The 12,723-nt window shown below is 51.9% G+C and overlaps 1 protein-coding gene across 1 annotated transcript; it reads left to right on the forward strand.

Moving 5' to 3' along the window:
- The first annotated feature begins 460 nt into the window (after positions 1-460).
- Positions 461-8,487, forward strand: Cxcl14 (C-X-C motif chemokine ligand 14). The gene is made up of 4 exons (NM_001013137.3): positions 461-727; positions 886-991; positions 4,488-4,601; positions 7,355-8,487. The coding sequence occupies exons 1-4, from the start codon at positions 664-666 to the stop codon at positions 7,368-7,370; spliced, it is 300 nt and encodes a 99-aa protein (NP_001013155.1). The 5' UTR covers positions 461-663; the 3' UTR covers positions 7,371-8,487.
- The last annotated feature ends 4,236 nt before the right edge of the window (positions 8,488-12,723 follow it).

Raw genomic sequence — 12,723 nt, forward strand, 5'->3', positions numbered from 1 at the left:
CTGGCATTCTCCCTTGGCACCTGCTTGAAAACTCTAGGATTTGAGCCAGGCCTGGGTCTCTCGGTGGCCTCGGAACATAAACCTGTGTGGCCTGAGAAGTGGCCACAGGAAACAGAAAAGCAGCACCTTTCCGCAGGCTGTGCTCCCGCCTGACCTTCTCCGAGGCAGGGCAGCGGCACCGAAGTATGGGTGTGCAAGTGCGTGAAGGCGGGCGTGCTGTGGAGCGAGAGGGTAGCGGATGTGAGTGTGTGCGTGTGCGCGCGTGGCTCCGAGTGTGCACCGCTGGGATCGCGATGGGTCCGGGGCGGGCAGCAGGGCGGGCTGGGAGATCTCCTCCCCCCACCACATTGAGAAATCTCAGTGAGTCACCGAGTGGTTCTGCATATTAATGAGCTCGCTCTCCGAGAGGGCAGGAGCGAATTTAAAAGAGGCCAGGGTGGGCGGAGGGAAGCTGTGGGGAGATCGCAGCACCCAGCGCCAAGCGCAGCGCAGCACCGCGACAGACGGCAGGAGCACCCATCGACGGGCGCAGCTGGAGAGAGCCCAGCATAGAGAGGCGGGCTCAAAACCGAGAACCCTGCCGGGCGGCATCCCCCGGCCGCCGCACGCACAGGCCGGCGCCCTCCTCGCCTCCCTGCTCCCCACCGCGCCCCTCCGGCCAGCATGAGGCTCCTGGCGGCCGCGCTGCTCCTGCTGCTCCTGGCGCTGTGCGCCTCGCGCGTGGACGGTGAGTGCCGCGAGGGCCCTCGGTCGCGGTCCTGTCCCGTCCTAGGGAGCCCAAGCACCACCTAGGCATCCTGGAACCCGGGGGGTCCCGGGCGGGCATCTTGGGCGGTCGCGGAGACCCGTGCAGCGACTCAGCAGCCGGGCCGCGCTCTCCCGCAGGGTCCAAGTGTAAGTGTTCCCGGAAGGGGCCCAAGATCCGCTACAGCGACGTGAAGAAGCTGGAAATGAAGCCAAAGTACCCACACTGCGAGGAGAAGATGGTTATGTGAGTTCTGGGGTAACAGGGATGTCCCGTGGTGGGGCCCAACCTGGGGTTGGGTCGGGTTGATAACGCCTTTCTCTCTGCCTTTGCCAAGGCCCGGGGAAGCAGTTCATAACCGGCTGGCAAGTCCTCGGGGCATTGCCCGACAGTCTGCAAAAGGGGAGAGGGTGTCTTTGGCCCGTCCTTCTGAGCCTGTCCTTGTTAGGATTCAAAGTGGCAGACGAGGTTTACTGTGGGCTAGTGGTTCTGGTGCGCCCGCTTAGAATGTCTACACCAGATCGGTTCCGGACACACACCCAGCCTGCTGGGCTGGCTGTGGCTGCCTTTCTCTTACTGAAGAGAGAAGTAACTTTTCCTTTCAGTGCCCCATTTCAGCCAGAGGTCTGGCCACAGGAGTGGACACTTTGGGGCTCCCAGGGCTTTCAATGTGAGAATGCTCCTGTCTCCTCTGCCTCGTGGGCCCGTACATCTGAACAATGTTGGAGAAACCGTTCCGCTGGGGTTAATGTGCCATGCCACCACTGCAGCCTGCTTAGTGGGGAAGCCGGCAAAGTCTTAAAAACTGGGGCAGAGAGAGAACACTGAGTTTCCTTGCGCCTCAGCCTTCCCAATTAACCGCTTGAAGCCAGCGCTGCCGTTTTCTCCATCAATACACTCTTGGCCAGGAAGGCAGCCCTTGGCAAAACAGCTCCCAAATATTTGCCATGGACCATTGGCCCCTCTTCCCCTCCCCCAGAAACAGGACACACTTTATTCTCAGTCTGGGCAAGCGCCTTCCACCGGCTGCCCTTGCTTGCCCAAAGGCCTTCACGCCGCGTCTGTGAAGGAAGGGCACACCCCCCACCCGGCACCTCACCACTTCCATCCGCCTAAGTTCAGGGAATTCAGAGAGCCACAGGGCCTGAGCTGACCCGAGTCATGAGCCTCCCAATTAACATCCTTATCCCCGCCCTCGTCTTGCAGGTCAGAGAAAGGAAAAGTACCCTTTGGGGTGTGGGCTGGCTTGGGGTTAAAATGCCCATGGCAAGAGTCACAAGAACTTTAGAATTTCTGGCTAGGGGAGTTTAAACTGTCAGAGGAGATTGCAAATTGTCTTTGAGACCTTGCAGGGGACCAAAGAAAGAAAGAAAAAAAGAAAAAAAGCATCAGCAACTCAGAAAGAGAAGGATCCTCCCCAGACAGGCTTTCCTTGAGCGAAGTTCTCTGGGTAGAGAGGGAAATTGCAGGCAAAGAACGTTCCCTGTAGCCTTGGGGAAACTTGCAGGAGCCACATGAGACCACCTCTCCTAGGTCTCACCTTTTGCCAAAACAGGTTTTCAGCCACAAAGACTGAAGGCAAGGTTTCCAGCTCACCCCGAGTCATGCAGAGACCTCTACTTGGGAGGTTGGGGGTAGAAGGGGTCAGGGGGAAGTCAGTGTGCCTTTTGAGTGCAAGTCTTTGTAATCAGGGCATGGAAAAGCCCAGACTCCTTAAAAAGATAGATAGATAGATAGATAGATAGATAGATAGATAGATAGATAGATACATACATACATACATACATACATACATACATTGATACATAGATACATAGATAGATACATAGATAGATGATAGATGATAGATAAATAGATGATAGATAGATAGATGATAGATAGATGATAGATAGATAGGAGATAGATAGATAGATAGATAGATAGATAGATAGTAAATATAATAAATATGCACTTATTATTGGGGAGCGAGTAGGCACGCCATGACCCATGTGTGATGAGAGGACAACTTGCAGGAGGTGGTTCACCCTTTCTACCAGGTGTGGCCCAGAAATCAAACCCCGCTCCAGGCTTGGTGGCAAGGACACTTACTTACTGAGCCATCCTGCCAGCCCAAGTCCAGGTTATTGAAGGACAATTTGTCCATGGAATCAATGATCCAAACCATCGGCACCCCAGAATTGCTGGGGGGTGAGACCCAGAATGTCTAACAGTTGTTAGGCCTTGGATCCCAGATTCTGCACCCTGTTCTGATTTTCATAACCCCAGTGTTCTGAGAAAGCTCTGGGCACCTCTGTGGGGGGTGAGGCAGAGAACTGAACCCTTTTGTATGCTCCCTGATCTTCAAAAGTAGGATGTTCGGTCTGCACTCTGGCCTGTGAAGAAAGGGGTTTTTAGGGGGGTTTGGGGGGCTGTTGTTTGTTTTTACTGGAGTTTGCCATTCAGGGAAACAGCATCATGGTACAGCATGGTGGGTTTGGCAGAAATACAGGTGCTAATTCCTACAGGACGGTAGAGGTAGAGAGGGAGGGCCCCATGCTCAGGGCCTGGAAGGATCCACTGTCCCTGGGGAAGCACGATCCAATTACCTGGTCTTATCAGATGTCCATCACTGGTCTTGGAGGAAGAACAAGGCCCTGGCAAAGCATTTTGTCCCCATTCTGCTGGCAAGACTGTTTGCCATTCCTACAGGCTGGAAATATGCGTTCACAGCAAGCCTGCCCCCTTCTAGAATTTGGCCTATAAACCCTGACTCTTCACCTTGGGGCCAGGTGGGGAGCAAACTTTCCCCTCTTTCTACTCTCATCTCCAACCACCCCTGCTGTAACCCATCAGGAAGACATATTCTGATTTTTTTTCCCAAGGCCCTAATTTCACCACTGTCACCTTTCTCATAGAAGTTTCCCGTAATCCCTGCCAGTATCTCCCTGGTCGCCCTAGGCGAGAGAGGTACCTCAGACCGTCCAGGACTGAGCTCACACATGAAGTTTATCATTCTCCTGGCTGCCTCATCTCTCGTGACTATTTAGTAATTAAGTCCCTGGATACCTTCCAAGGACTGAGTACTCTGCCTAGGATATACCTTCAGGAGCCCCACAACACAGGTCCTTTCACTGTACCTATTTTACAGAGGGCAGGCAGAGTCAGACAGGTCACAAGGATTCAAACCTGGCTGACTGCACTCAGTACCGGGTCCTGCTTCTCCCCTGCACAGCTAGGCCTCCATGGAGTGTTGGGGCTTTGGCTGGGAGAAGCCCGGAGAAGAAAGGTCTTATTTTTCTGCCCCCAAATGAGATCATTGCAACCTCACGCTCAAGCATCAAACGAGGCCACTGAGCCAGTGAGGATCAGCAAATCCTCAGCGACAAGGTGTAGAGGGTTCAGGTGCTGGGGTTACCAGTCAGAGACGGTGGTATCTGCAGGGTATATCTTAGCCCTTCTGTGGGACTTGGCATGAGCGCCTTCTAGCAGTGGCTCTGTCTACCTCTGGTACACAGGTAGAGCCCATGATCATTGCTCCCCAAGAGAGGCTGTCCTGGAAACAGCTGGGTGCTGTGGAAGGTGGGGGTATGGTCTCCCACTCAACTCCCTACGGGCTAGCCATATCATGAATATGAAATATTACAAAGGGCTTGCTGGGGGTTGGGCGCTTGAAGCCAGGAGGGACCGAGCAACCCAGTGCTCTTGTCCTGCAGGCAATCATTCAAATATCTCAACCCTGTACCCCGATTCTGCTCTGTTTCAGCATAACCACCAAGAGCATGTCCAGGTACCGCGGCCAGGAGCACTGCCTGCATCCTAAGCTGCAAAGTACCAAGCGCTTCATCAAATGGTACAACGCCTGGAACGAGAAACGCAGGTACACCAATGCTCGCCACCCCAGCCCCGCCCACCTCCAACCCCGCCCACCTCCAACCCCGCCCACCTCCAACCCCGCCCACCTCCAACCCACGCCCACCCTCGCCCACTCAGAAGGGAGTGGCTGTTAGCTATAGCTTTCAGAGCAGGAACGGACCCACACGCCATGCCACCTACCGGCCTCATGTGACACCCACGTAATAGCTATGAAAGGAGAAACCCTAACACCACCTCACACTGCAGGTGGTGTCTCCTTTTGCGAGCACAAGTTCTATCTCGTTTTATCTTTCGCATTATAGACTTGTGTGAAGATTTTTAAAGGTTTGTTTTTTTCTCTCTTATGTATATGGGTATCGGGCCTGCATGTACATATGTGTACCCCTACATGTCTGGTGCCTGTGGACCCCCCAAAAAGGGTCATCAGATCCCCTGACACTGCAGTTGCAGATGTCATGAGCTGCTGTGTGGGTGGCAGGAACCAAACCCAGGTCCTCTACAAGAACAGCAATGCTCTTAACTGCCGAGCCATCCCTCCAGCCCCTAACTCTCACATTACAGTCCAAATTGTTCTTTCTATCTAAGTCACATAAGCTGGAAGTGACTGGGTGAGCATCTGGCATAGTTGTCCCCTGTTAACTTCAGGGGGTGGGGTGTGACCTCTTAGGTGACAGTTTATTAGCCAAAAAAACTACAGGTACACAGTGACCCCTGCCAGTGAGTTGATTTCCTCTCCAAAGAGCCCCGTGCCCTGTTTGTCCTAGGCATCTGACTTGTTCCTTCTCAGGCACGTTCTGAGGGTCAACTGAGTTCAGCCCTTTCCAATAAGAGCCTCTTTACCCAAAGGGGCAGCAGTTGAGATGGTCAGTGCCTTGGACCAGACACCTCTGCTGATGGGCAGTTTTCACCCTCGTCAGAAGGGGGCTCCCTAGTTCTAATCTGGGGTCCTAGATCTGGCCTTGGAAGGAGAGGCCAGTTCTCAGCTCCTGAGGTAGGTCACTCTGCAGACACCCGAGGCCTGTTTTATCTTTACCTCCGAAGCAAAGCTAAGGAAGGATGCACACAGAGGTGACCTCCAAGAATTCCAGCAACTTGGCCTAAGAGGGGGAAACCAAGGTCAGGTGAGGACACGGTGTGACTGCCTTCACAGTACTAGGGAAAGTTGGGGCAAGACCTGTGTGGGGTGTGCGTCCCTGGAGCTGCCTGTCCCAGCAGGTGGCCTTGTGTTACACACACACACACACACACACACACAGCCTCAGCCTCAGCCCTGTGAGCTGCTCTCTCTTGGCTGACACCCCTGTTCAGCTTCTACACCTGAATCCTTTCTTGCTCCCTTCAAAACTGCCTCGTCCGCAATTGCCTGAAATAGAAAATGGTGAGGTGAGAGACTAGTTCCTCTACATCAGATGGGAATGAAGCCCTCTTTCTGGTCAGGGCACGCATAGCTCGCGTGGCAAAAGCAGAACCTGGCCCACCCACACCACACCCACACCCACCCCACCCTACCCCCGCCACCTTCCCGGCTTGTGTCATCAGAAGCAGAATGACCCCAGCTTATGGAGGGTTGGGAAATCTTGCTCAGACTACTGGAGACATTCAAACCGCTACCCACCTGATTTTGCTCCACCTGGACCATGGCTTTAAAGAGGAGGCGTCTGTGGGTTTCCTGCAGCCCCACCCCCACCCCACTGTTTCTACTTTTGCAAGTTGCTCTCCTGGAGGCTCTGAGGGCCTCTGCTAACCAGACTTCTGCCGATTTGCTACATAGTAGCCTTTTCAGGACTATTGGCTCCTTTGGCGAGACACAGTCTCATAAGGCCCAGTCTAGTATCAACTCAGCCTCAAGACAAAGGATATCCTTGAACCCTGAACCCTAGCCTGTGAACCTCCCAAGTGTAGGGATTTCAGGATTACCAGCCCACGTCCCGCTCTAATGAGTTCATCCCTTTCTTAGAACACTGAGGCACCTGAAACAGGAAACCGCTGTGCCTCTCCTTTCTCTTTCTACCCCTTTCCTTATAAAGGATTAAAAACGACTTAATGAACGCCAGTGGCGATAAAAGAACTGTTCCAAGTCAGAGAGAGAAGACACACACATGTTCCACAGCTCAGAAGGGAGAAAGGAGGAAGCACGGTTCCTGGTCCATGCCATCAACTACTGAGCTCAAAGCGCTGTAGAAACCAGAGCTTCTGGCTGTCATGAGAGGCAGCTGCATAGAACACTTGACTGCGTTTCTATTTTACTTATGTGCATGTGTCTGTGGGCCTGTCTGCCATGTGTGTGCAGGTGCCCAAGGCAGCCAGAAGAGGGCATTGGATGCCCCTGGAACTGGAGGTGTAGGGATTTGGGAGCTCCTGATGAGGATGCTGGGAACTTAACTTGATCCTCTGACAGAGCGGTGACAGATTTTAGAGCACTGCCTCTCGGGCCCCGGGGCAGTTTATGTGAATGCATGATTAGGGATTCTCAATCAGAAGTCAGGAACAAGCAAGAAGGAGCAGTGATCTGCCTACAAAGTGTAGCCCAGCGCTAGGATTTCAGGTGTGAGCGTCCACACCCGTCTGTGTGGTGTGAGCTTTTGCGTAGGTTTCAGTCACAGCTTCAGAACCATCTCTCCTCTCCTGGCCCCAGACCTGGGAGAGGATCCATAGATGAAGCCACTCTGCAGGAGCTGTGTGAGACGCCTACACCACGTCCTGAGCAGCCTACACCGCATCCCGAGCCACTTACACCTGTGTGTCCTCTCTTCCCAGGGTCTACGAAGAGTAGGGTGGACGATCTTGGAAAGAAAACCTCCAGGCCAGTTGAGAGACTTCAGCAGAGGACTTTGCAGATTAAAAATAAAAGCCCTTTCTTTCTCACAAGCATAAGACAAATTATATATTGCTGTGAAGCTCTTCTTACCAGGGTCAGTTTTTACATTTTATAGCTGTGTGCGAAAGCCTTCCAGATGTGAGATCCAGCTCTCCTGCGTACCAGACTTCATTACAAGTGGCTTTTTGCCGGGGGTTGGGGGGTTGGGGGTGGGCCCAAGCCTTTCCTTTTTAAAATAAGGGTTTTTGTATTTGTCCATATGTCACCACACATCTGAACTTTATAAGCGCCTGGAAGGAGCAATCAGTATGGTTCAGGCAATTCATTGCACTGTTGCTCCGGTCCAGGCTTTCGAAGCTTCCCCTCAGAGAGCCTGGCGCCTCAGCACAGCTGCCACAGGCTCTCCTGGGCTTATGACTGGTCAAGAGTTTCGGTGTGGCTCCACCATGGCCCCTGTTGCAGGGCAATTGGGAACAAGTCCTTCTGCATCTGTGCCTAGAGGAACTCAATCTACTTCCCAGGACGAGCTTCATGCCCCCACCCCAGCCCCACCCCCACCCCAGCTCATTCCCCTATCCCAACCAGGCAAGCGATCCTTAAAGGAGCTGGGTCTTTCTCTCGAAACCTCTGAGGGTTTCTGAAAGGCTCACTGCTTTGGTAGATGATGCTTCTGAAGCATCAGAAGCCCCCGGCAGCGTGAGAAAACTGTGTGGAGGAAAAGGGGAAAATTCAGGACTCAATGCATGACATCCAGCCAGAGCTACACATCCTACTGGCATGGGGAGACCCACGTAGCTCTGTTCCCCTCGCCCCCACAGAAAGCGCACTCCCCCTTCGGTGCATATGCAAACAGCGAGGTCCTCTTTTGGAGTTAGGATGACCCTGCACCCTCTCCTGTGTACATATTGCTTCAGTACCCGCCCCTGCCACACGCTGCCCCTCAGTAGAGGCCGCACTGGACGGCTGTGAATCTGCTATGTAAGTGCTGAGATTCATGAGTGCTGCATGCGGGTTTCATGTTCTTTCTAAGATGAAAAAGAAAGTAATAAAAATATATTTGAAGTTACCAAAATTCCGGGCTCCTGGGCTTTTTCTCCCGCTCTGTCTGGTTAGCCCAGATGACAATAGAATGTTTGCCAGCGTCCTAAAGGAACTGGCATGAGTGTGTTGGAAGAGGAAATTGGTGTTTCACAAGTACCTGTCTCTATGGAGTGTGGGGCTGCTGCTCTCTCTGGAAGCCAGGAGGCCAGGCTTGGAGGGTAACGCTCCCCACCACTCTCTGCAGCAGGTTGATGGAAGCAGGCAGGTGAGGAGGCAAGGAGGAGGCAGACCAAGATGCTCTGGGGCCCACAGCTCTGAGAACCCCCAGTGCAGGAGCAGGAATTCAAGTGGAAGGCTGTGGGCTCAGGCACCAGGTTGTGTGGTGGCCAAGGAGGGAGATGCTGTGGTGCTGATTCTGCTTCTGGGAGATGTCCGTGGCTTCAGAGCATACCGATGCTGTTTCTGGGGACCGGGTGATGGAGGGCTCCAGGGCTGGTGACCTGTGTTCTACTGAGCATTGCTCAAGTCAGCCAGCCGCATTTGTCATCTACTCTCAAGGGGACGGTCCCCAGAATAGGGACCTGGAGGTACATACTCCTTTACTCTCAAGGGGACAGTCCCCAGACTAGGGACCTGGAGCTCTATACTCCTTCACTCCTGCAGATGGTTTCCTGACCGACTCTCCTCTTATTCATGAAGGAGCACAGCAAGTCCCCTTTGCTGGGGTGAACCATGGGTAACACCACTATGACTCTTCTATGGTGTCCGTGCTTCCCCACTGAAGCTCCAAGCTGTCTCTCACAGGTTACTGAGCAAACTGAGGACTAGCGAGGCTAAGAAGGCTGCCCAGGGACCCAGGGTCCTAAGCATCGTGCTTTCCAGTGGCTAGGTGGCCACCATCCTGCTTGGGGGTAGGAACCTTGACTCCTCCACCCCACCATCCCTTTCCCTCACTCCAAAGGAAGATGGTGTAGGAAGCCTAAGCGAAAGCCAGAGGCCAACAGATGTTACAGAGTAGGGAGCTCCCACAGAAAGACACATTCTAGAACAGGGACAGAGAGGCCAGGCTCCACCCCGCAGGGGCTCCAAAGCTTGGTGCTGGTGTAGCCAGGAAGGCCTCATGAGTGCTCGAGAACCCTGCTGTGAAGCAGTCTATAGAAAGAGCCCTGCTGTCACACCATTGTGGCTTACCTGACGCACGGAGGTCTGGACACTCACGTTGTGCTGTTCTAAGTTCTAGACTTGCCCCTCCACACACTGCACCTGCCACATACCCGCTTGCCTTGTCCAATCACCTGAATCCTGGTTAAAACTGACTGCACAGTTTGCTCCCTGCCCAAGGTGGACCTTTAGGTAAAAATGATTAATTTGCTGCATATTTTAAATAGGGCATCTTGAATGTTTTCGGTACAAGGAAATGGTTAACGTTTGAGGCACTGTGCATGCTAATTACCTGGTCTGATTATTATGCACGGTAACCATGTACGGAAATGTCGAGCTCTACTACATGAATATGTACAGTTCATTTTTGACAACTTATAAAAAAAAAGGCTCGAGTGACAGAAAAGAAAAATGACATACTTCAAGATGGAAATGGCTGAACATTAAACCCAGCATGGGTCCTTCCCCAGCAGGCCCAGGGCAACTCATGTACTACAAGCCCAAGAGGCCTCCTGTTTCCAGTGTCAACTTCAATACCCGTCTGGATGATTCACTGGCCTCAAATTACGACCGGATTTGCTCTGTAATTAGCAGTTTGAAATGTCTAATGAGATAGGTTCTCAGAGGCCAGGGACTGTCTCTGGGCATCTTCATTTAAAACCTCCCCTAAGCCATGAAGGTACAAGGCTCAATGTTTGCTCCTTATCCGTGGGTTCTCTGTGCCACCATGAAGACCTGAAGTTGAGAATATATGGACTATGTTGCTGCTATGCAGATAAACCCAAAGGCAAGCTGAAATTATTATTTATCTAACGAATATGAGTGTTTTATCTGTATTTATGTCTGTGTAACACAGGTACGCCTGGTGCCCACGGTGACCAGAGGAGGGCATTGGATCCCCTAGAACTGCAGTTACTTATGGCTGGGAGCTAGATGGGTTCATTTATCAACTGGGTACAGCAAAGGACCAAACTCACCCCACTATAGATGCCTGACCTTGGCAAAGCATCATTACTTATGGAATCTAAAACTGGACTGGGGGCGTGGAACCCAGCAGTTGAGCTCTTGGTGGTACCTATGAGGTCCCCAGTTTGGTTAACAGAACCACAAGCCAGCCTAAAGCTCACCTGTCATAGCTTCAGCTGTCAACTGGGCACAAACGTAGAGCCCTCTGGGAAGAACAACCACAGCTGGAGGATTGCCTATATTAGACTGGCCTGTGGCCATGCCAGTGAGGCAGTTTCTTAAATGCTAGTTGACTTAACAAATGCTACATCAGCTCACTGTGAGAGGTGTCATCCCTAGGCCGGTGGGGGAGGGTAACAATGCAGCAAGCCCTGGGCCCTGAGCCAGTGAGCTGTACCTCCACGGTTTCTGCTTCAGCTCCCTGCCTCTGGGTTCCTGCCTTTGCATCCATCAATAGTGGCTTGTAAGCTATAAGCTAAGAAGATGCTTTGCTCCCTGAGTTGCTCTGAGTTCTGGTACTTATGATAGTAGTATTAGAGAATCACAGTAGGACATCACTTCATTCATTTAAAGGAAGCACTTCCAGCTTTTCCCTGGCATCTATCAGTCACCACCACTTCACCCTCATTACTATGCAAAATAGGAGTTAGCCACACAAGCACCCCAACACTGCAATGGCCGATCTGACAACCAAAATCACTCCCGAGGGATGGGAGAGCAGAGCATACTGCCTGGAAATGCTGGACAAAAGGGCAATTCCTGTCCCCAAAGGACAGAGCAGGAAGCTGCATGATTTCATCGTGCTATGGCCTACAATCTAAGGTATCGTTTATCTCTCAAATTTTCTACCTAATAGTTTTGGGCCACAGCCGAGCACTGAATCCTTGCAAACACTAAGGTGAAACACCAGGAAGGACTCTGTTGTCCTCAAACAGGACTGGTTAGCTGGTCTGACTTCAGGATCCTTGAGGGGAGAGGTGTGGCTTGATAGAGGGAGAGTTAGCGTCCTTCTTTGTGACAGAAGTTGATGCGGGTTCAAAATGGGCTTTGTGGAGAAAGAGAAACAGGGGGAAGACGTTACTGCTCGCTCCTGGGGAGATTTCAGAGTGTAGGACCTCTGCCCCTGGGATGGATTTACTGGCTGACCTGAGACATCCAAATTTCCCTTTATCCCCAGACCACTCCACACCACAGGCAAACATGGCGAGAGCTTCTGGAAGATTCCCAGGCTCCTGTTGTTGCTCTTGATTGAAATCTGCAAAAGTCACATCCCCCAACAAGGGATCTTCCCAAACACGAGTTCGGGCTGTCCTGCCTTCACAATGGGCAGTCCAAAATGCTTCAGTGATACATTAAAGGTTCCTCACACAGGGCGCCAACATGTGTGGATTAAATGAACTAGTATTTACTCCGAGTCACCAATAATGCATCAGTGTCTCATTAAGGAAAGAAATAAAAACACTTCCTCTTTGGGATCCTTTAACAGGAGCGGGGGAGAGAGGTATCCAGATTTGAATTCTCTGCTTCTTGCTCCCTGGGTCCGCCATCTGTCTGTGTGTCTCCCTCTCTAACACTGAGCTTTACAAAGAAAATACCACATGGGGAAGGAATGGGGTACTTTATAAAACATTTAACAGAGTTTTACAAGGGATTAAGTCGCTGGCTCTAACTGATCCCAACTGATCCAGATAACCAAAAGTACTACAGACATTTGCTTATAACCAGTCTCCATAAACAGTTACTCTTAACATTTATGGTAGGTTTTAGAAGATTGCTTTCAACATTCCCAGCAAATGATACATATGCACTGTCTGGGACCCGGAGGGGGGGTGCACAGAAGAGTGAGGGCTGGGAAGGGGGCAGGGAAGAGCAGGGGAGGGGGAGGGAGGGGAGTGTGGAAGAGTACATAACTTATGATCACAGCTCTGCGTTAGCTTATGTTGTAAAAGTTGATTACATGGGAGATCCAAGGCTGGTTGGACACACTGTTCTCTTCAAGGAAGATTAAACAAACAGGCCGAGCACACAGTAGGACAGCAAGCTTAAGTGACCTCCAGGTATATTATTAACGCTGGCTGTGAGGTCCAGCAAAAGTTCCAGTCTCTTGGGCTATAAGAGATGGCTGCATAATCCCCACACT

This window comes from Rattus norvegicus, chromosome 17 (genome assembly GCF_036323735.1).
Source record: "Rattus norvegicus strain BN/NHsdMcwi chromosome 17, GRCr8, whole genome shotgun sequence".
Classification (NCBI taxonomy): domain Eukaryota; kingdom Metazoa; phylum Chordata; class Mammalia; order Rodentia; family Muridae; genus Rattus; species Rattus norvegicus.